The sequence below is a fragment of the Antedon bifida genome, chromosome 5 (assembly GCF_963402885.1).
Source record: "Antedon bifida chromosome 5, ecAntBifi1.1, whole genome shotgun sequence".
NCBI classification, from domain to species: domain Eukaryota; kingdom Metazoa; phylum Echinodermata; class Crinoidea; order Comatulida; family Antedonidae; genus Antedon; species Antedon bifida.
This window is the reverse complement of record NC_136230.1, coordinates 32037351-32060606: the sequence shown is the minus strand read 5'-3', so window position 1 is coordinate 32060606 and position 23256 is coordinate 32037351. Positions and strand designations below refer to the sequence as shown.

The following is a 23256-nucleotide window of genomic DNA, read 5'->3' as shown; positions in this document are numbered from 1 at the left end:
GATCACGAATAGACTTCTTGAAGACTTAAGAACAAGCTGTTTAAGTTGGCAATTTAAGCAGACACAACTTACATGTATCTGTTTTTGATTCGTACGTGTGGCTGACCTCAAGCTGGTGTTGACTGATATTTGTTCTGATGAATTAACTAAGATGATGTGCGATGTAAACATACAGTACATCGGAACGAAGCAGATCCGATGAATTAACGTAAGATGATGTGCGATGTAAACATACAGTACATCGGAACGAAGCAGATCCGATGAATTAACTAAGATGATGTGCGATGTAAACATACAGTACATCGGAACGAAGCAGATCCGATGAATTAACTAAGATGATGTGCGATGTAAACATACAGTACATCGGAACGAAGCAGATCCGATGAATTAACTAAGATGATGTGCGATGTAAACATACAGTACATCGGAACGAAGCAGATCCAATCAAAAACATTCAGTATTTATATTTGTTAGAACAACTAGCAACTTAAATATATATTGTCCACCGAAACATGGAAATATATAATGAAACTTTCAATTTGGGATTCACTTATTCCCACCAAAACAAAAATAATGATTTTTAAAACAAAACAATTATATTACCAGATTGATTTCCATGTTGTCGTTTGTGTTTAATTACGACAGATAATTAATTGTCATCAAAGTGAATGACTATTATGTGAAATTAAAATTGCCTATTGTTCTCACATTTTTTCATGGAGTATCTTTAGGCCTAAATAGTTATTGCTTTTCCTCATCCAATCTACATGGTAGATGGATGAAGTTATTGTTCTAACCACGTGGCTATGTGGCGTGGGGTTTTGTTGTTTTTTTTTTTATATATCTATATATATATATTTTTGTTATATTTATAATAATGTACGCTAATTTGTTATTGAGATATGGAGAATTTTTTTTTCCGAAATAAAAGATGAATGAATGAATGTTAACAAATGTGTGATGTAAAAAATACCAAACAATATCTTTGTATTTTGTTGGTAAATGCCATAGGATAAATGTTATTGAAATAAAGAGTTTGAAATAGGTACACGAGTCGCTGTTCCATTTCGTATTTAGGCAGTAAAATCAACTTTAGTCAAACTTTTGCTTGAAATAAAAGAAATAAATTTATAATTTTAATAAAACAGACAAATTTCTTGTTTCTGCCTCAAAATAAAATATAATAATTTTAATAGATTTATGGAGAAAATATAGAAATCAGTTTATTGAAAATGTTGCTCTAGAGGGCGCATTGTATGTTCTTTGTCAGTTTATCAAAATGAAAATATTTATAATAAATGATAATTCTAAAATAGTTAACTTGAACATTTAACAGAAGAAAACAAAGTTGGTGAGAGTTTGTTGAGATCTTTCATACAAAGCAAAGCATCGTAACCGTTACCATGTTGTTGAGACTTGCAAACAAAATGACAAAAACACAACGTAATAATATTTCTTTGTGAAGTTCTTAATCGCTTTCGGTCGTTGATTTAATATTCACTTAGTAAAGGCTTTTCTCTTCAAGTAGATTAATAAACAAACTAGCCTAATAGAATCATCATTGCTCGCTTCAAAATAGGCCTACGGCAAATTATGTATAGATAGAGTATTGAAAGGTCTGAGGAATAAATTACGATAAAATTGTGCGGTATTTTATGCAAGAAGAATAGTTTATGAACGATAGAAATACAATAGATTATTATTGGCACAGATACTATTAAGGGCATGTATAAAGACTTGATACCTGGAGACATTAGCTAGCGTATCGAATGTTTTTCTGTAGGGCATATTAGTCTCAGAAATCGTTAAGTAGCGACTTAAGTAGTACGTGTGTATTTGGATAAAGTAATGTAAAAATGGATAGGTCAATAAACGATTTAAAAGAAAATGAAAATATTCAGTACAATATTGATTTAAAACAATACACGAACATATATACATAATATGCCTACCAAAACAAAACACATTTTTAACGAATTTTCGAAAAATATTAAGGCTGTACTTAAGATTGTACTTAAAATCTATTTCAACTTAGTCAGATGTTGTAATACTTTGCAATCTTAAATTTAGCAACAATAGACATAGGCCATTAGTCATAATGTCTAAAATACAATGTATGTGTTTGCGATCTAAAGACGATGTTCTGATTGAAATAAACCAGTTATAAACTTAGACAAATGCTGGTTAGAATCCAAGAAAATCGGGAAATGATAAATAGAAAATGTACACCGACGATAAAAAGTGTCTTCATATGCGCGCACAAAGTTTTACAAGCCGCCGTAATTATTATCGTACAAAATATATGCAGTAAGCCTAATGATATAGTTTTTTGTAATACGTCGTTTTTTTCTGACATTACACATCAATTTTTTTAATTCATTTAGACCTTAACGCACGCGCGCGTATTTTAAATCTCGGACATATGTATAGATTTCTTGTATGACCTCAATAATTATCTGTTGCCTTTCTTGGTTCTAGTTGTTGGAATTTCTGTGTATTTCAATTTCATTATATGAGGCTTAAGTTACAATAATAATCGTCACAGCTCTAAATGCTTTTAATATTGTCTCTCGGATTCGGGACATTGAAACTGAATGGCTTGAAGGCAATGATGGCGATGAATAGTTTTATGGCGATGAAAATCATCGCAGTGACTAAATAGAAAATGCAGAAATGATTATATAGCAATTGTATTCCATTGAGTCAATTATCAATCATGGCACAATCATAGATATTTTAATTATTGTCGAGCTTTTGAAATTTCTTACCATGGAACTATAAATAATTGTATAGCTCCATGTTCTTATACTACTGTATATGTTGTGAATAATTTAATTTTATTGATAAAGTTCTTTAAAATAGACGAGTTTCATGTTTGTTTAAATTCTAATTTCGGTAAACATGACGTTACCTCCTGCTAATTACGTCTGCACGAACCCTCAACATCACCTATCGTTATTTCCAATCGTCGTCGACGTTGTTGTTTTCGTCACTGTGGCGCAATCGTCGTCGACGTTGTTGTTTTCGTCACTGTGGCGTTGCCTTCAGTTGACAAACCATTGATACGCCATGGACAAACGAACGAATATCGAATTGTTTGACTTTTCGTTTTGATTTACTTAAACGTAAACCAATAGAAAAATATTTTGTTATACTACCGTTTCTACAAATATTATTTTAGGCATAGGGCAATGATTGATGGACGTTTAGATGAACAAGTGGTGCTCATATAGATAAATACTTGTCTTACCTACTTTATAACACACAATTTGATGGTTTGTAGGCCTATTGTAGATAAACATCGTGAAATGATCTGTAAAAATAATACGACTTTGCCTCGCAGCGATTATAGAGTGTTCACCCGACTTGTTTCATGTCTACGGTGACGCTAAGCGGGCCGTGTAAACCGAGTAGTACACGGGACCAGAGGCAGTTTCACCCTGTAGGAATGTTTGTTTTAGCCAATATGCACAAACTTACCCCGCTGAGTGCCGCTAAAGATATGCCATGGGCATTCCAAGTCATTTACATACTAGAGAGTAGATGTTTATACCTGCAGTTTTGAAAATGTAGTAATAGAGTGATAGATTGGAGTTGATTTTAAGTACTTTGCTTTTATGCTGATCAAGATTGTATCGATTTTATATATAGCCTCGTGTCGATAGTCGCCTTCTAATACAAGTATAGGCCTACCCCTAATTAAAAATGAACTGAAAATAACATATTTAGTTACAAAATGACGGCGGTAAAAGCTTTAACAGTTTCTGATCATGATGCTATAATCTACCTTACCAGCTGAACCTCTTGGGAATGGCCCAGTCTAAACAAGCATTATGAAAAATAAATAATAATATTATGCATATCCATTCTCAGAGACATAGGCCTTTCGGTAACGCACATTAGTACGGTATCTATATTTCCATGAATTTAATGCTAGCAGTATTTCAATAACACTTTGTTTTGTGATGTTACGTTGTCGTTGATTTTTTTTTTAATAATTTATTTCATCTTTCTCGATAAACTGCAAATAATGCAATGCTTATTAAATGCCAAATTTGATTACATCGCTGATGATGTAAATCTAACTTTGATACCGGTAACCGTCGTAATTTTCTACAGTTTAATGCGATATGAATAACATGTATATTTCTGTGTAATAGAATCTCATTACAATGCAATTGATTTAGACGTAAGTGAATATACATGAGTATTGCTTGTTATTGAAGTATGGGCCTACATTAAGTGATTTTCTTTTTACTGTGCCGAGGTTTATCCATTTTTGACAGAACATTAGTAGTCGAGATGCCAAAACAAACTTGCATAGACTTTAGTATAGATATTTCGTCATTAACCATTTCAGTCCAATGAACGAATTAAAACCATTAGACACTATTCTATTTTCATGTGTATTTCTGATGACCTCATGTGACGTCATGATGGACCAGTTCATTCGGCCATTTAATCCTTCCCACCACTGACAACCCTAATTTTCATCTTCTCTATCTTGCTGGGGTAGCTCTCACAAATATGTCATTACAGGTTAATGTTAAAACCCATTCCTATCAACAGTAACAGCTACCTGGTCATTCTATTTGTCCAATCGTTCTTGACTCATCTCGGAAACTAGCCGCTCAACACTGTCTGATAAACACTATCTTTATGGTTTGTTGTCGACCATGTCACTAACCCATATTACTCCTAATTTTAACGTTTAGGCTGTGCAGTAATTCACTTCAAAAACCCATAGGTGGTCTATAGACCGAAACTATGCGTAGAAATTAATTGTAAAAATAAAATAAAATTGAACAGTATAATATAGGCCTAGAACAAGTTTTTGTATTTTGTAGGATAACAATAACTTCATTTTTCTTCTAGAGAAAACTTCTTCTGCCGCCCTGTGCTAGTAACGTTATATCATAAAGTTAGGAGTAAAATAAATTGAAGTGATATGATTGAAGTGATGGGCCTTAGGATTTAGATGTTTATAAGTGATATGATTGAAGTGATGGGCCTTAGGATTTAGATGTTTATAAGTGATATGATTGAAGTGATGGGCCTTAGGATTTAGATGTTTATAAGTGATATGATTGAAGTGATGGGCCTTAGGATTTAGATGTTTATATTTGTCAATATTGTTTCAATGCGCAAAGCGTCCACATCTTGAATCTGTAACATGTGAATTGTACGAAGTGGCAGCAATAATTTGTATTCGTATTTATTTTTATTTTTTTAATAAATTATGTGCATGTATTTTTTTCAATTTTTATAATACAACATCCATGCGCCGCCATCAATTCTTTACGGTGTCCATTGCCTCTTGTAGATTCATTGCACATTTCATTCACAAAGAATATTTACGATTAAAATCATAGAATATACTAAAATTGATAGAAATGTCATTTAAAACTGTTAAAAGAATAATTATTGATTGAAAATTATAGAACACATGTTAAACATGTGGCAACACACTTGACGTCCACGACGTGATATGTGTTAATCACAACATATGGTTTTCTATACTTCATTTCGTATGCATTATTTATAATGTTTGGTATGTGATATAATATCGTAAAATTAATGTATTCCTTTATAAACAAGTATTTAGATCACAAATAATGTCAACATTATTTTTAACAACATACGGTAGGCCCTACTGTACTGAATTAATGTATTATTAGGCCTAATCATTTATGAGAAGTATAATATTTGTTATGAAATCAGTTATTGTATATCAGCACTAATGAATATTACGTTTTAACCTTGGTACCATAATGTAGAGAAGGGGAATCTGGTGTTAAGTTCACGAACTAACAATAGCTTTGTCGGCATCTATAGCATAGGACTTAAAATACCTTTTACATTTGATACTGAATAAAAACGGTTATATTTAAATCAATTACTGTTTCAAAAGTGTAGCTTCCAAATAAATTAGTATTATTACTATCCACTGTATAATGAAAATTAAAAAGTTTCCCAAGATAATAATAATTTGGAAAAAAAACAATTAACATAATTTAATGTTTTGCTTAAAACAATTTACATTGTAAAATAAACAATGTACAGTATAAATATTTTGTTTATAAGATATCAATATATTTACTCCTATGGAAGCAGTTGGAATCAATAGTAACAGATTCAATTAGAAGTTAACACAGTTAAATATTTCCGACCGGACTACCCTGGATGTCGTCTTAAAAAATAAAGTGTTATTTACCAAATATATTTGATACTTTCATCTGTACTATTGGGGACTATGTCCGCCTGTTGAGAAAATGTGTGTCGTACCATTGACCCCTGGCGTTTTATTTAATTCGTACGAGTAGACACCACAAAACTTAAATGTAAAAAATCTGTTTCTAGACATGATTAACACCACTTTCACCCGAGAAAAGTGTCGAACAGACGTCTTAAACTCGTAATAAAATTCCAGTGCATGACCAGTTGCTGTGTTATAGTATATATTAACAAGCAAACATTCTCACAGATTTCACTAGAGTTATAAAATAGTACAAAACTATGTTAATGCACCTTACGTTTCAATCTGCATGGAGGTCTTATTTATTTCCTTCACAGTTTCTGTAACAATTAAGTTCAATAAAATATTTACAATTCACAGTACGGTATTAGTAATACTATTACTGCTCGTTAGATGAATATCTATAAAACTTATACTGTATAAAATGCACTAAAATTTCCCACTTTTGTGCTTTTAAAAATATTATGCAAATACCTTAATTTCGTATAGATTGTAAGTATATACTGTTTTATTCATTCGCTGTGTCGTTCATCCTTTAGATAATTTGCATAACGTTATATCCACCACTGACATTAGACAGAATATGGCCTCCGTGATAAAATAACCTAATTATTCCCAGCGAAATAAAGAAGATCAAAAATGGGTTTACATTAATTTATGTAAATGGTTTTTGACAGGCAATTATCTTTTAAAAAAACATTAAACGTTTGTAATTACATTATTCTAGTCTAAAAGTTGAATACATTCTGTAATGAGTAATCGGCTTCGGTATAGTAATGATTTTATATCTTCTGGATGTGAATGATAAACTCGATTTAAACCAAATGTCTTTACTTTAGACTCACCCGGAGTAAACTTAATGACATATTTTGGTATGTTTTTCACAGAATAATTGCTTCTATTGATACAGTAAATCAGTCGGTATCGTTACTGCGTACTGTAAGCCTACTGTAACACTTTGCTAAGTGTTAATTATTACATGTTTTAAAACTTTACCGATATTTTGACCGCGTTTAAAATATTTCGTATAGGCCTACTGTAAATAAATATAGCTAATTATTTTCAATTCGAAACACGATATAAAAGCACAAGAAGTTGTCGATATATTAATGAATCAATCTGACATTTCAACGGCATGAATATGAATGATAATGTTATCCATTCATATCTACTTAATACTCATTATTTATTACCCTGGCTCTTAGAACACTGGGTGTTATTAATAAGCACGTAACTTAATGGATTCTGCCAGTAGTAGGCCGTTTGTTTTTATTAAAAGACAAATTAAAAATTCGTGTTTTAAAACGCAAATGGGCAAAAAGGTTGTTGTTTTTTGTACTTATGAGTTTATATGGCCGCATACAGTTTTACTCTTTTGTCGTGATATATTAATTACATACGCGTGTAAATTCACAAGTTGGTAATGTTTCATTTGGAGCAGAATTTGAACACAGGCATGCACTGTATTTTGTAATGTTTTTGTAACAATAGATAGGGCTTTATATGATCGTAAATCTAATTCTAATTTGATGACGATCAACATAACGTGTGACCATTGTCGAAAGCTTTTAGAATTAATATTTCAAACGATTAAGCAAAAAATGTGACTGATTTTTCGATAATTTCGTAGTTATTAAAAAAATATTGTTATAAATTTAAACAAAGTTCGAAGTTTATGTAAATGGAGTTGTAAATTTAATTTTTTTTTTAATATGGCTTTTATTTTCATACTCTTTAGCAAAAAAAATGAATTACGAGTACAAATATATAAAACATTAATATAGGCCTAGAATTTCAAGAAGAAAAACAATAATATATACAATTTAACAATATTATTATATACAGGCTAAAACACGTTATAATGCAACCCCACAAACGATCTCATTGAGGTATAAACAATTATTATATATAGCAGAAAAATATTATGTTTGTCAACATTTTACCATAAGAATTTAAACAATGAACCATACCGTGTAGTTTTATTTGAGTAGTTTGTGTACTTGACCATCGACGTCTGTAATTGCTTTACAGTGTCATACTGCTACTTCTGGCTATTAAACTAATGTTATGACTTTATTTTTGCCCTAGATGTTTTGATCGTCATGCGTCGGTTCATACACTAATTGTTTTGTTTCCTAAAACTTCTGGGGTTATCAACTTAAATTGAGTGATATAATAATATTATATGTCACTGACTAACAGTATATGGTATATATTATATCAATATAAGTTCCGATAATAAATGATTTAGTAATACAAAATACTTTCTCAAATTGTATAATTGAATACATGTCAATAAACGGATACCAACTACCGGTAAACAATGTTGTATAACGCTAAGTATTAAGTAAGTACTTAGAACCTATTGTATAACGCTATAACAGTGTGCTACGAGCTCTAAGTATTAAGTAAGTACTTAGAACTTATTATAGTAGGCATATAGGCCTAAGCATGGAGACATAAGTTAGAACTAACTTATTTCTCCATGGCCTAAGTAAGAACCTATCTAAAATAATGTCTGATGATATCATACATTGATATACAGTATATAACATTAACAATGCTGAATGTGTATATATATTTTTTATTTAGTACGCGTACTTAGAACATATAATGTTATACCATAGAAATATTATAGTGAACTCTTATATCTCTATGGTTATACTATATACTATTATATTTATATTCTTTGAGGTGATAATTATACGGGAGTAATATATGTTTTTTGCAAGCACATTACTCGCGTACATTTAAAGATTTTGTACCAATAGTTTTCTCCCCATGTTTAGTTAGGACTATTATTAATTTTTAATAACGAAATCTTTAAAATGATTAATTTGTATTGAATGTTTATCTTTGTTCATGGTGTTTGCTTAATGTTATACAACGTGTTATTGCTGTATCAACGTGTTATTATAACTGTATCTGTCTAGGCCGAAAATCTATATAACGATAATTATCCAAACCCGCTACCAGATAATGTCCGCCTATACTTTTATTTAATGTTTACCCACTTGTAAAATAGAAATTGTTACTTATATTCACGTAGTACAATGTGTTATCAAAACACAACCCAATCATACCTATTACAAAAGAAAGTCAACAGTAAAGTTAGGCCTAATGACCTGTTAATGATATTGTTGACATAACGGTCACACAATGCAAGCAACCGATCATGGCTATTCTCTTCTTATTCCAATTTAAGCTGCACTCAAGTTGTTTTAAGACGATTATTTTGTCGATACGGGTGTTTAAACATAATTATAACTCCCTACTTTACCGTAGTTTCAATTGTGAGTGTTTAGGTTTGTTCTGTTCCGTCTAACACATTAAATATTCTTAATATTTTACAATCATTCTATATACTGTGATGTAGGGGCCTACATGGTAGTACAAATAGAGTGTAGGCCTAGTTGTTTAATAATTACTTTATCTTTAATCTTTATTTATCCTGTAGTTCATTTATTTTTATTAAGAAATCTGTTTTTTCGTCAATAATGATTCGAAATAAAATTAGGTCCGTGAAAGGCATCGAAATATAATTAGGTCTACTTTTATTTAGTATATAGTCTATTAATTAATTAAACTTTATTACGTTTATTCTAAATAGTTGGTTAGTAATTTCATTTATTCCAAATAACGAAAAATGTTAGGGCTAAATCCTGTATAGAAAATGTATAGTCATCAACATTAACAGAAAATGTTAACATTAAAATGTGTCGGCCCCATTAGACTTTACATTATAATTAAAAGTAGTAGTTTCTCAGTGCGTGTTGTAGGCTTTCAGAACGAAATACTCTCTTCGGTAAAATTCACAATATAGGTTTACGTGCAACAAATAGATTAGTGCTCTAAATATTTTATGTTCCGTTTTTAAAATAGACCTATAATAACATTATGTTGGTATGCATTGTCAAGGTCTTTTAAGCACTTTCTCATTACTTATTACACGATGATGACACCGGTAATCAAAGCTGGAATTCATATAGAATCACAAACTCCGCACACATTTAAATATATTAATTTGACACTGAACAAAATAATATTTCAAACTACATCTTTCATTGATTATAATATTTACTTTCAAATTTTCTTTGACATCTTTACAGAAATAGCTGCGAATTTATATTTTTTTTTATTAGTGACATCCGGGTATATTTAGCAGCACACTAATGTTAAAACCATGTGCTTTATAATATATTTATTATTAACTTACATGCAATAATGGAATGAGTAATACGGTATAACAACGAGTTGTCTGTAAACACCATAGGCTAGGCCTAGGCTAAGAAAACAAAATTCAGCCTCAGGAAAGTTTGACTCCAAAAGGAGTGTCAGCCTCTGTACACCAAGCACTAATCAGCCTACAACGTCTCAAAATTCAGCCTCATCATCATCCTACGATGATTTGTGTATAGTAATACTGATACTGCATGCTTGAATGTTACTTATAGTTTATATTAAAATAGTTTATTATTAAAAGTATAGTTCTGCCCTTCTTGGAATCGGAAAGTTTTAATTCTCCCTTAAATTAATGAACAACTAGTAAAAAATGTGACAACTTACAACTCTACCAGGATAAGTTCATTCTGTCAATAAACACTTGGTCATAATATGCAATTTGCAATATAACAGTTATACAATACTTGACAATATACTATTTTACACAACAATCTTCCACATTTTAAAACAATACAAGAGAATCTAGTGATTCTACATCCATAAAATATCCAAGTAAACACTAAAAATGAAAGTATCCCAATAAGTTAGTAAGTGATTGTGTAACACTGACCACGAACACAAGGCGAACACAGTTCAACACTGAGCTTCAGTCTCCATGTGTTAAATCGGCAAAACGTTCAAAATGAGTTTTAACTGGCGACAAATTTCATACTATTGAAAGAATAATCAGCTTGGTCTCTCTATAAATTGGTTGATTTCTATTGTCTGTTTTTACCCCCATCTTGTAATTTATCTGATACATTGATCAGACTTATAAAATCCATCTATTCTTTAGCACCATTTTGACGCATTGATCCCTTTTCGTCCCATTATCGTTATATATACCCATGTCATAGTTTTTCAAGGCATCTAGGATTTGTAAGTATTTCTCTAGCGATTCTCCACGTTTGTTTTGCTACTTGGTCCAAAGCTGCATGAGACCTGCCGGCAAAAAGGTCCAAACCGTGGAGGAAGTAATGTGGACATCTACGGTTTTGTAGGCACGATATCAGCTGTAAAAGAATACCATTTATCCTGTCGAACATTGACGTTTCTGTCCAGCTAATTTCTCGTGGATGCTTCTCACATTCATACAAAAGTAAAGTTTTCATGTGGTAGTTTTTAACTGGTGATCCTGGTATGTCCAAATGTTTATCTCGTAATGTTTTCAAAATACTAAGACACTTTTTCCTACAGCCTCCCTGTAGTAGTTTGTTTTCGGCATCGGTGAATGACAGTCCCCATGCATCTCCTTCAGCTGAGGTTTGTTTCCCAGATAATACTGGTATTTCTTTAGATAGTAGGTTAAACCCTTCGGTTTTTACTTCAGCAACTAGGCTAGGAGAAGGCCATGGGATCTGTGGCAAGGGCCAGTGGGCAGCGCTTCGGGGCCAGATTCCACTGCATTTGAAAGCTGGTGTTATTTGTACAACATATCGCTCTCGGACACGAAGTTTGACTTCTGAAGTATCGGCTATCATTTTAACAATGTCTCTATATTTGCACTTATCAACTGCTTGAGCTACTAGTGTTTGGAACCTCGATCGAATTTTTCTAGCCGACAAGTACCCAGATGCTGTGATAAATTCTACCCACAGAGACATAGATCGCTTTCGACCGTCACTTAATTTTAGGACAGCACATCCCGGTACTGACCCATCGTCCACAAAATTAAATACTCCCATTTGATTTAAAAACAAGACAACTTCAAACTCGGTGGGTGCTACTACTTCCAGGCCTTCAAATCTACCTTCTGTTTCAACCAGTGAGCTGATAAACCTGGGTTCCTGCACCTCCACTTCTTTTAAAATCTCAGTCACAATTTTACATACTTCTCGGATAGTTTTAGTGATGTTTGATTTTCGTCCGTTAACTTTATCAGTTGTAAACCTGTTTAACTGATACATCAGTCGGTCCTGACCGGCTAACATGATGGTAGACATAGGGACTTAAGTTCAGCACGATGATTTTAGTTTATGCTAAAATCCGAGCAGGTTGTCCCTAGTTGTATATCAAATAGTTCAATATTGCTCCACCTTTATGACATGTGTGAATCGATCGGTATCTAGTTGACATCTATACTAGTATTTACAAACTCTCAAAATACTGGTGGTAGAATTGTCTCATCGCTACTCAAGTACGGCGTGAGCCATCATGTGTAAAAATACGCCTGTCACTTATTGTGGCCAGTGAGGTAATCAGCACAACGTGATGACGCTAGCCAATCACAGCTCGCGTTTCATTCAACTTGTCACCCAATGTCAGGCGGTTCATTGTACCTGTGGTCCGCCCACTTACCCATCCACGAAAGTGTATATTTTACACCACTAAAGTTATAAAAGACTTTTAGTTTGTTTTTATCTATTTTGAAATGTTCTAGTCTTTTTGCAATTTTAGAAAATTTAATTATTCCAGAATATCGAGATACTTTAAGCACTGACTAAATGTTAAAATCTGATTTTAACTTAAGTACATGGTGGCAAATTTCTCAATATAATATTGGATTATATTTTCTAGATTATTCTTCAATATTCGATTGTTGTTAATATTTGTCGATTAAAGGAAAGTATTAAATACAAAACAATGTGTTTCTTGTTTTAAAAACGAATACCGGTATAAAATGAACGAAAACAAATTATATATCGGGGTTTTATAGCGTTAATGCCCACCCATCAATCGATGTGTGTTGTTGTTCTTACTTAATCGTTTTACCGTCGGACTGCCCATGAAAATAAAGACGGCAACAAGAATTTCAACGCGGGTTTCTTTACTCATCAAGCATCGTAATCACTTATCGGTCATTTTTCTCGGCTAATGATGACATATCTCCCAGAATGAACAAGTTTACTCGATAAAACGGGTACAAATTACAATAAATCACAATCCATCTCCAAACTTGACATCCATATGGCTCTGGGTTGTCTATTCCCGTCCGATTCCAGTTGACCTCGAGAGGTCATCATCCGAATTCCTTCCTCGTGTATCTAGCCTATTATACTGTAATGTTTGTTTAATAAAGCAGATTGTTTGATTAGTGAAATACTCCGTGAAACAATTTGCATTTCTGATTCTGTTGCAAACTAATGGTGCTCTAGGCGCATTAAGCGACGAAATATAAAGGACCCACCATAGGAGCATTATTATTTTACTATCTATTTTAATTTAAACAATTTATAATATATAATAATTATTTATCAGAAAATTGTTGTTTTTTTTTACTGTATTGAAAGTTGACTTCTAGTATTCCTTCTGAATCAGACTGTAACAATCAATTTAAAGATTCGGGACTTGGAAGAAAAAAACACAAAACACAAACAAACAAAATCATAAAGGATTAGTTGAAACAACTTTTTTAATGTTTCATTTTTTTTTCGGTCGCCTACAACTACTCATCTATATGTTTGTTTTATTTAAATGTAATTGTATTGTTAGACAAGACGTATGTTTGACATTATGTAAGTAGAGTAACTAAATACAAACTGTAAACAACAAACAAGCATAGAGGTTCTAAAAGCTGGCAGCTTGAGTCATGGGGAAACCCCGTATCAAAGCCAATAATAGTCAACTTGGAACACACAGGACTTCGGACTTTCATCTGATTTGACCACTAGGCCTATACAAGGCCACTTCTTGCTTATATCACTGACCACTTGCATCAATAAAACTTGACAGATGACCTCAGGCCGGAACCAATTCACACGTGGTCAATAATTTTCGCCAAATCCTTATACAAACTTTAATTTGTTAGATGTTGCCGCTCTGTTGGCGTTTCCCATACAGTATTGATGTATTTTATTTATTTAGGTAAAGATAAAGGCATTTAATTACATATTTGCCAACAAATAATGAAACAATAGTCAACATTTTAAATTGTAATTAAAATAGAATTTAGGATTTATATTGCACCGATAAGACAAATTTCGGTTTATTCGTTCGGTACTTATTTTAAGTTCGGTTTATTCGTTCGGTACTTATTTTAAGTTCGGTTTATTCGTTCAATACTAATTTTAATACAATCAATTCGTTTCCTACAATTTCGGGTTTTTTTATAAGCTAACAAACCTACATGAATATGTTGGTTTTTTAAAATTATTATTTTATTCATATATGTGTTGTTCTTGTAGGCCTACTTCGGCCCTCCTGTTCGATTACAGAATCATTTTAAGCACGCATTATTTCGCCGCAAAAACCCGATTATATCAGTTAGTGTTTTCTATAATAATCGACATCATTAGCTAATTGGATGATGGCTTAATACTCGTTCGCACAGCTTTGACCCTGTTCCAACATCGAGTGCCGCTAACCTACCCCAAAGTTCTCAGTCGAGTGGGTACGCCCTTGTAACGTAATTAACTCGTATTTTTACACGGGGTAATTGTGTTTATATTACGATGATATTTGACCCTATGAGGCACTTAATTAGTTTGCTTATGTTACGTATCCATAGGAATCGATCGCCGAAGGGTTACCGTGTTTAACGGTATATCTGCAAAGCATCTACATTTGACGTACGTAGGCCTAACACCTGTCGACCCACTTTTACCAATGCAGTTTTCCTTTGGCGGTTTGCGGCGTTTTTACAGGTGTAAGGATTGGATTGTTCAAGTACATAGGCTTGACTTTTTCCTGGGAATTTCAAAGAACACGGTTGTATCACAGAGTGTGTGCCTCCCATTGGAATGGAAATCAAAACGTTCACATGAACTCTGTATGCAATTTGATATATGACAACATTTGCGTATTTTATTGCTAAATGTGTTGCTTTTAACACAGTTTGAATTGAGTCTGTTTTGATACTAGTAACTCATGCTTGTACTGTACCATAACGTGATACTGTTATATACAGAATAAATAATCATAAACTCACTGACACACGTTCAACATAAACTGTGGAATAGTATACAATGCAGTGGACATAAACTCAATGATTAAAATAAATTATACAATTTTCACTATGGATGATTTCTTGAACACACGCCATTTTAAAGACGTGAGTTTAGATTTATGAAAAATCTGAACTCACACCATTTAAAATCGGCACGTCTGTCTAATACAAAGTGACGTGACGGGTTTAACATTTTGGAATAAGTTTTGTTACGTTGGTGGCGCAATTACGATTTTAGTTATTTTTACCTGATTAACTTAGTTAAAGATTACTGGATTAGTAATAGCGTGTCCCAACATAAAACGTTAAATGTAATTTTTACGCAGACAATGGCGTTTTCATTTGTTGTATGTTACTGTCGTTGATCAAATCTCAATCAAGAACGTCAACCAACGTCATAATCCCCAAATCCGATTCTGAACCGATCTTCGGTATACCCAGACCTCGTCTGTTTTACCGAACGATTACGATTCATTGAGACTGAAAATAGTTGTCTCCTTGTATTTTAATTTTAATAAAACAAATACTTTACGGGGATATTTACTGACTGGATCTGGTCTTGCTCCGCGTTGCAACAAAACAGTCTTTTTGTGATTCGAACCCATAATCTAGGAGCATAACGACCAGCCGTGTTTTACCAGAAACGTACATACGTACGTCTTTGTTACGATTCGTATTTAATTTTATAACTATTCAAATGAACCTTAATGAATATAAGCAACAAAATAATCATGATTTAAGGGTTATTTTAGCAACTTTTAAGACCTGAATCGCACGGCTGAGGATAACAGTCTCATAAAATACAAACCATACAACAACAATTGAATAGCACGCTTACGCAACTTTCACCGCTAAAAAGACACAGTTTGACGATATAGCCACACGCAAGATTTATCAGTCAAAGGCGAAACTCACGTACAATCAACAATAAACTTTAGCATGGCATTAAAGGCAATTAGCAATGGAGAGTACACGCACTTGAGCAAGTGGTTACAAGTGAAATAATTTGAACCACGGAGGAATTACACTCCCAATCACACCGAACTACATTCTCATGATTCTTGTCCGACTATCACAAACGGAGAAACGTCTTTAAAATGTGTATTGTACGGAAAAAATGTTTCAAACAAAATTCACGTTAGTTTCCCCATTTATTTGTCACATTAATAACCAATTTAGTAGGCCTTCTCTTTGCCGTATTATCGTATCGTACGTTTACATTTTCGCTTCTAGAACGTCCATTTTTATTACCGCTGTCGGAATCACGATCTTATTAAAATCATCGTTTTCAAATCATTTCGACATCATGGACATCGTACGGTTGTACTTATCGTCGTCACATCTCTTCCCATCTTCCTCTTGTGTTATATCAGATTGCTTTGAAATTTAATAATCATTCAATTAGATACCTTTTACGATCGTCCGGAGCCATAATTATCTCTGCTATCATCGATTTTAGGTAATTGTCGGAAGCAACCTCTAAGGTTGTGTTTACGAACTTTAAACACAAACTGTAGGAAACTTCCTCAAAACATCGTCTTTTCGTATTTTGTTACCATAAACAACATCGTAAGAAAACAAAACAATTAAACTTTCCAGCCGCATGTTGGCTGTCTGCAATTAAACCTTTCAGGTTTTTGTGTAAAGATGTAATACCTAACTGGACAATGTCTGCTTGTGAAAATAATAACAGGGATATCCAGACAATAACCTTGTTATGCTGGCATCGTGATGGCCTAACATTTGTTTAGTTACGGCTGCAAGTCGTCATCAGCTTCTGTACAGCTGTCAGTCTCCTGTCTTTAGAACTAAACACTTTATGTTGTCCAGGCCCAGGTAGAAGTAATCTTTTATACCTTACGTCCATCGGAAGGGAATAAAGTTTCAAAATGTACTCCTTTGTAAATGATTAAGTAATTCAAAAATTACAACAATAAAAATACTTTAAAATAAATTCTACTTGTTGACAGTCCATCACATGAGAAAAATGAAAGATAATAATTGGCTATTCCAATAGATTTCAAAGTAGGCCTATTCTTCACTCAATTTCATGAGTAAACACAGGTGTTTTCTTATGTTTCTTTAGATAATAAATTATAAAATGATTTGTTGAAAGTTGTGTTTATAACTTTTTCTTGTCACTCAGAATCGTGAGACACATCAATAGTTACTGTCTTGATAGCCATTTAGAACAGATTCCCTGTCAATCTCAAGTTGTTATTAAAGGTAACTTTATGCTGTACTGCAGTGTACTATGTTAATGTAAAGTTCTTCCAAAAGAAAATACATGAAACTTTCATAGATACATAACTTTTTCTGTAGGCCTACATATTTATTATTCTATTCGACTCATATTAACGCTGACGAAGGAATAGTGTTTTCCAAAATCTTGCCAATTTCTTGTTAGTTACTGTTTTGATTTAGCTTTCTGCTTATTTTATTTGTATCTTCATTGAGATCCATCCACTGGTACTCCAAATCATTCTCATTTTTCCACTAATTTGCCTTTGCATTTATACATACTCTAGTGTTTAGTTTCGTATTCCTGCGACTTTCAACAAAAAGCATGAAACTATCGTAAACTTGTACTCAACAGAATAAACACAGTGTAATTAAATTCTACTCTCTGTGTCAATTAGTACATGGCCGACGTTCTGTTAATTTATCAATTGTCTTTTCTACTCATCATTGTTGTATCAAAGTCATTAAGAATGTTTCTGCGACCAATTAAAGTGAAAATTGGTGATTGATTTCAATCTTGATTAAGACGTAAAAGTGTTGTCTTTAATCATGTTAAACATCAATTTAACAAATGACAAAGAGTGAAGTTTGGAATGATAAACTTTGTTTTTCAGTCAGAATTGTTTAAAAAGGAAAAAGGAGTAGAAGAAGTTACAGTAGTTTCATTATATTGCAACAATAGAAAGATAATCCATAATCTATTGTGACAATAGAAAATACCAAAATGTTAAGTTGTTGTATTTCTACAAAGTACTAAAATAATTAATAATGTTTAGATGTTTAATTGAATAATGTAGATGTTCTTCTGCATTTGTACTTGTTTGTAATTCAATCCTATATCTGGCTAAATTGCAAAGTGTCTGTATCTGCTTTTGAAACTAATTTATCAAAATTGCAAACTTGTAAATGACTTAAAGCGGTTGTTGTTGTGTAGTTTTGATTTTAGTAGTGAGTAAGATGAAACCTCTGAATAGAATACGACTAGCTATTAAGGCTTTTGAGAAAACTGCTTCGGGTTCAGATTACATAGGTAGAAATCTATTTTATGTCTCGTAGGATTTCTTGACATAAACAACCCGACTAATTGTAACCTGGTTGAAATGTCTCGTAAAATATTGGATCATTCCCGGCTTAAACCGCATTTGTCTTGGACATGGACAAAGTTGTTGATTCATGTTAACTATGCTGAATTACCATTTTCCCACTAATTCAGGATTTAATTCTTTGTTTTGTGTCACATTTTCTTTGGACATTTGTCATGCTTTTGCTATTTTCAAACAATTATTTTCTTTTTGAATTATTATTTTTTATCCAATGATAATCCAGGGAGGATTTACACGGCTTCTTTAATTGGTTGATTAAATCCAAGTTATATTTCAGTTGTTCTCAAATAAAACAAACTTGTCTAAACTACAAACAACAAGTGTGTATATGTATGTTCTAGTAGAAGATTTTATCTATAGAATAAAAGGTTGAGTTGAGGGATGGCCGAATAGTACAGGCTTATGCGTATAAGCACTCTGCTTAAAGTTAGTACAGACTTATGTTGACATCAATACAAAACTTTAGCCTATTTGCACTCTGCTTAAAGTTAATACAGACTTATGTTGAAATCAATACCATCTTTTCTTCCCATCTCATTAGACACTTAATTATCTCACTTAATTCCTTTTCACAGTTGAACATCAATAATACATATTGATTAAGTTTTCTTGTTGGATTAAGTTGTCACCTATCCTCCAGGATTAGCCTACTGGGAATGGTTTCATTAATATCCTCGTTTTTTTTACCAAAACTGTGTGACATTTCTTATCATTTGTGCGATTGCAATTTCCATATTTAATGTATGTACTTTTTGTGGTGAACTTTCTATTATTTTTCATATTCAATTCAAACAACTTTAGTATCCATAATCTTGGAAATTCTTTTGGTTTTGGCAGACTCACAAATACAAATTGCACATCAACATTCTATTATTGTTACTGTGTATTTAAATTACTGGAATTAAAAGCTTGGTCAAAATGATAACTAAATTAAATATCAATATTATCAAAAGAAAAATATTTCGAATTTTCTAAAATTGTTATTTAACAAGCTGTAGTGTGTTTTGCAATACGTCCACCCACCTCATTGATACACTTTTTCTGCATGATGGCCTCTCAGTCTACCATTCATAATCAGGTATAATAATAATAATTCGCAAACTGTTTCAAAACAAGTATTCTACATTAATTTGTTAACAGAATGGTGTTTCATTGAAGCAGATGTGTGATAATTAAGAGCTCTTACTGATTGCTTTATCTTTCCAATCCCTAAGCCACCGTTTGTAGGATCAAGTTCATGTTTATTATATTCTTTCAAATATCAATTAATTGGAAGTTCATTGATGCATTTACTAAAGCTCTGTCTACACTATCAAACTTTATGTGGCAAAAAATGTGATGTGCCCATATATGGACATGATGATGTCATAGCACTACCATATTTAAGCATATCACTACCATATTTGGGCACATCACACCTTTGTTTTAGTTTTATAGTGTAGACAGAGCTTAGGGTTGATGTTTGGACCACAATTTTGACAATTTTAGAGTTAAACAATTATATTAATCAGTTGATTTATTTAATTTTTACAATGATTATTCCCCATTTTCTTAATTTCATTATTTGTTCATAGTATTGTTATTTAGTCCTTTTAATTATTGAAAACAAAAGACCTGAAAGCAAGTCCTAGTTGTTACTGTGAAGTAGTATTGATTTCAAATTGATCTCCTATTTCAGAGAGTCCACTTAACAGGCTATTCATCAGGGTATCATTACCGATTACTGCTTTGCTCGTTTTAGTATGTTTAAACTTGCCTTTGTCTTCAAGTATCCAGCACAATCAAATTAAGAAATCAACGTACTCTTATTAAAAATCATTTACTATTTCAACATATTTTACATAATAAATCACATTTTAATTACATTACTGATCTTGCTGTTAAGTTTATATAATAGTGAAAACCACATGACTTGGGTTTGTAATGATTTTTTAAAAGGAATAAGCCAGAGGTTTTAAAAACATCACAAAATACATTTATATTACCTTAAAATGTGTATCATTTAAACATAGTATTTTTTTTCTGTTTCGCTTCCTTAAAACATTTTATAAACATTTTGTACACATAGGGAAGGTGTTTGGCAAAGCTGGGCCCATGCCCCCTACATTTTAGGTACTGCAATACAAAGGATAGGATATTAGGATATGTTTTGGCAGCCGTTGGTCACCCATATTTTAAAACCATGATAAATACAAAGATACTAACTTACACAATAGGATTGTTTAAGATGATTTTTAACAAAGATGGTTTGTGCTGTTAATAAGCCAAAGTGTTGCAACATGAATGATTGATTGTGTTCTCATAATAAACATATGTACTACTAATAAATTACACATCTTCCTTTTATGATTGAAGATCCAACACATTATCGTTATTATTCTGATTTTTTTTAAATACCCCTATGAATGTTGGGAAAGGAATGAGGATAAAATATGATATCATGATACCACCAAACTTGAGTTAAAATCAAAATTGTGAGGCATTTAATGAACAGGCAAACTGCCTTAAAATACTGTGAATTGTTTTGAGAAACTATTCTCATCATCAGAACTGAAATCAATGTCTAGAGTATAGTATAAATATAATATATATTTAAACATGACTAAAAAAACAGTTAACATTTAAGAAGAATAGATACAGTTAGTATAATGAGATTAGAGCCATACCTCAGTTTATTTTTTAAAATACCCTATGAATGATGGGAAAGGGATGGGGATAAAATATATACCTCAAATATATTTTTTTTAAATGACCAAAAAAAACCAGTTAAAATGTACATTTTTTGTTTAAAATTAAAGTAAAAAGGCCCTTGTTAAAATAATTATAGTATTACTATGTGAGTAATTAAAATCACAAACGAAACAAAGCACAGAAAAAATAATGAAAAAAATGTTTTTAATTGATATGTCTATGCGAAATATGTAATTTGCTTTAAAAAATGTAAATTACAAATTGTAGATAATAATAATAATATATAATCATATGTAGTTTAAAATGTTTTGATTCTGAAAAAAGACAATAAAAAATCTTGAAATAATGATGGCCATAAGTGAATTCTGTGTAGTTGTCTACACTGTTAAGGTATTTAACTCACAAATGTTGCTGATGTGAAAGATATATGATCAATGAACATAAAATACTAACTACAAGAATACATCTAAATTGCCACACCACCGAATCGCTATTAGCTAAATTGGATTAGAAATAATGGACGTGCCTATTCACAATGCACGCTTCATGACGTACGTTATTGGCGCTCTAATGAAACTAACTTACGATGATAAATCCTTTTATGCGTGTAATGGCCAACTAATGAGTGTCCTGTGTGATGTTTTCACGGGGATATAACTGGCGTGAACTGCGGCTTTATCTCGATACCGGCCAAGTCTCTGTCCGTAAGTCACCTGCTCCAGACATGATTGATATGTTTCACCGTAGCTCGTATAAATGCAATCCCACCATAAGTAACAACAGTTTTTTTCCCACGTGATAAATGCTTTTATGGTCAACTGTTATTAAATTAAGTATATTTAGATCTAGATTTTGAAGATGAGCAATGGTAATAGTATTTGGAAATATATGCATTTAATTTCCATTGATATGGCTTTAGTAGGAAATGCATTTATCTTGAGAAGGTGGATTCGGTTCTCTGATTTTATATTGCAGTTCAACGTCTTTCAAATATGGATGTAAAAATATCAAATTATCTTTAAAAGTATAAACATTATGAAAAAATGGTCCCAAAAAAATGAGAAAAACAAAATGCATCTGTCTTGAGAAGGTTTTATTTTTTATTTAATATTACAGTTCAATATACAGATGTAAACAAAAAAGTTCTGTTTTAAATTTCAATTCTTTTGTTAAATAATTGCCATTAACCCAGGGATGTGCTTAATGAAGATATACCTAACCACATTAGTTGTTTCTCACTTCTCTCCATTTTAATTACATGTAATTGATTTATTATTTTATTTGTAAACTGAAGCTATGTTTTAAAAATTATTTTAGTAATTTACTTTATGGTACTGATTTTTTTTTTTTTTGATGGTGCAACAAAAGGAAAAAGAGGAATTTAAAAAATTTATTTTTCTGTTTCGAAGATTACGACAACAAAAAAACCAATTATTACCTATTATTCATCAGCATGAAAAAATAAAATCTAGTTTTATAATTATTAAGAATTACATAAACGCACTATACTACAATACCAATTTCATGCCTTGTGAACTACGTGATATTCTACATTATCTTATTTTGTTCCAATTAAATATAGGAATAGCATTATTAAAAATGATAAACCTTGAACAACTGATTGATTGCTCCCATGCCAGTCATTTCAACAAATGAATAAAAACATTTGTTGAAACTACAATTCATCTAGTGAAAGTTGTACTAAACAGCTGTTTGGAAATATAATATCTCTAAAAATAGAAATAACATTTTACATTATTATGTATTACTTAAAAGTGCACCTCATCTTCAACCATAGAGGGCAGATTGATTAGCACTACATCTGCCAATCATTTTTGCACAAAAATAATGAATAATTT

The 23256-nt window shown here is 31.9% G+C and overlaps 3 protein-coding genes across 4 annotated transcripts in view; 2 read left to right on the top strand and 1 right to left on the bottom strand.

The window, feature by feature from the left end:
- Nucleotides 1-10230, top strand: part of LOC144843730 (AN1-type zinc finger protein 2A-like) — a 78130-nt gene extending 67900 nt beyond the window's left edge. The window contains exon 10 of the mRNA XM_078700643.1: nucleotides 10221-10230. The gene's annotated coding sequence lies outside the window, so the exon portion shown is untranslated. The remainder of the gene's footprint in view (nucleotides 1-10220) is intronic.
- The window catches only part of LOC144843708 (neurobeachin-like), a 101657-nt gene that overhangs the window by 63300 nt on the left and 15101 nt on the right, over nucleotides 1-23256 (top strand). The gene's annotated exons all lie outside the window — the stretch shown is intronic.
- Nucleotides 10316-12648, bottom strand: LOC144843727 (protein mab-21-like 2). Its single transcript, XM_078700638.1, has one exon. It carries the CDS (start codon nucleotides 12418-12420, stop codon nucleotides 11329-11331), a length of 1092 nt encoding a protein of 363 aa, XP_078556764.1. The 5' UTR covers nucleotides 12421-12648; the 3' UTR covers nucleotides 10316-11328.

Coding starts and splice junctions, on each gene's coding strand:
- LOC144843727 (XM_078700638.1), bottom strand. CDS start 12,420: ATGTCTACCATCATGTTAGCCGGTCAGGACCGACTGATGTATCAGTTA.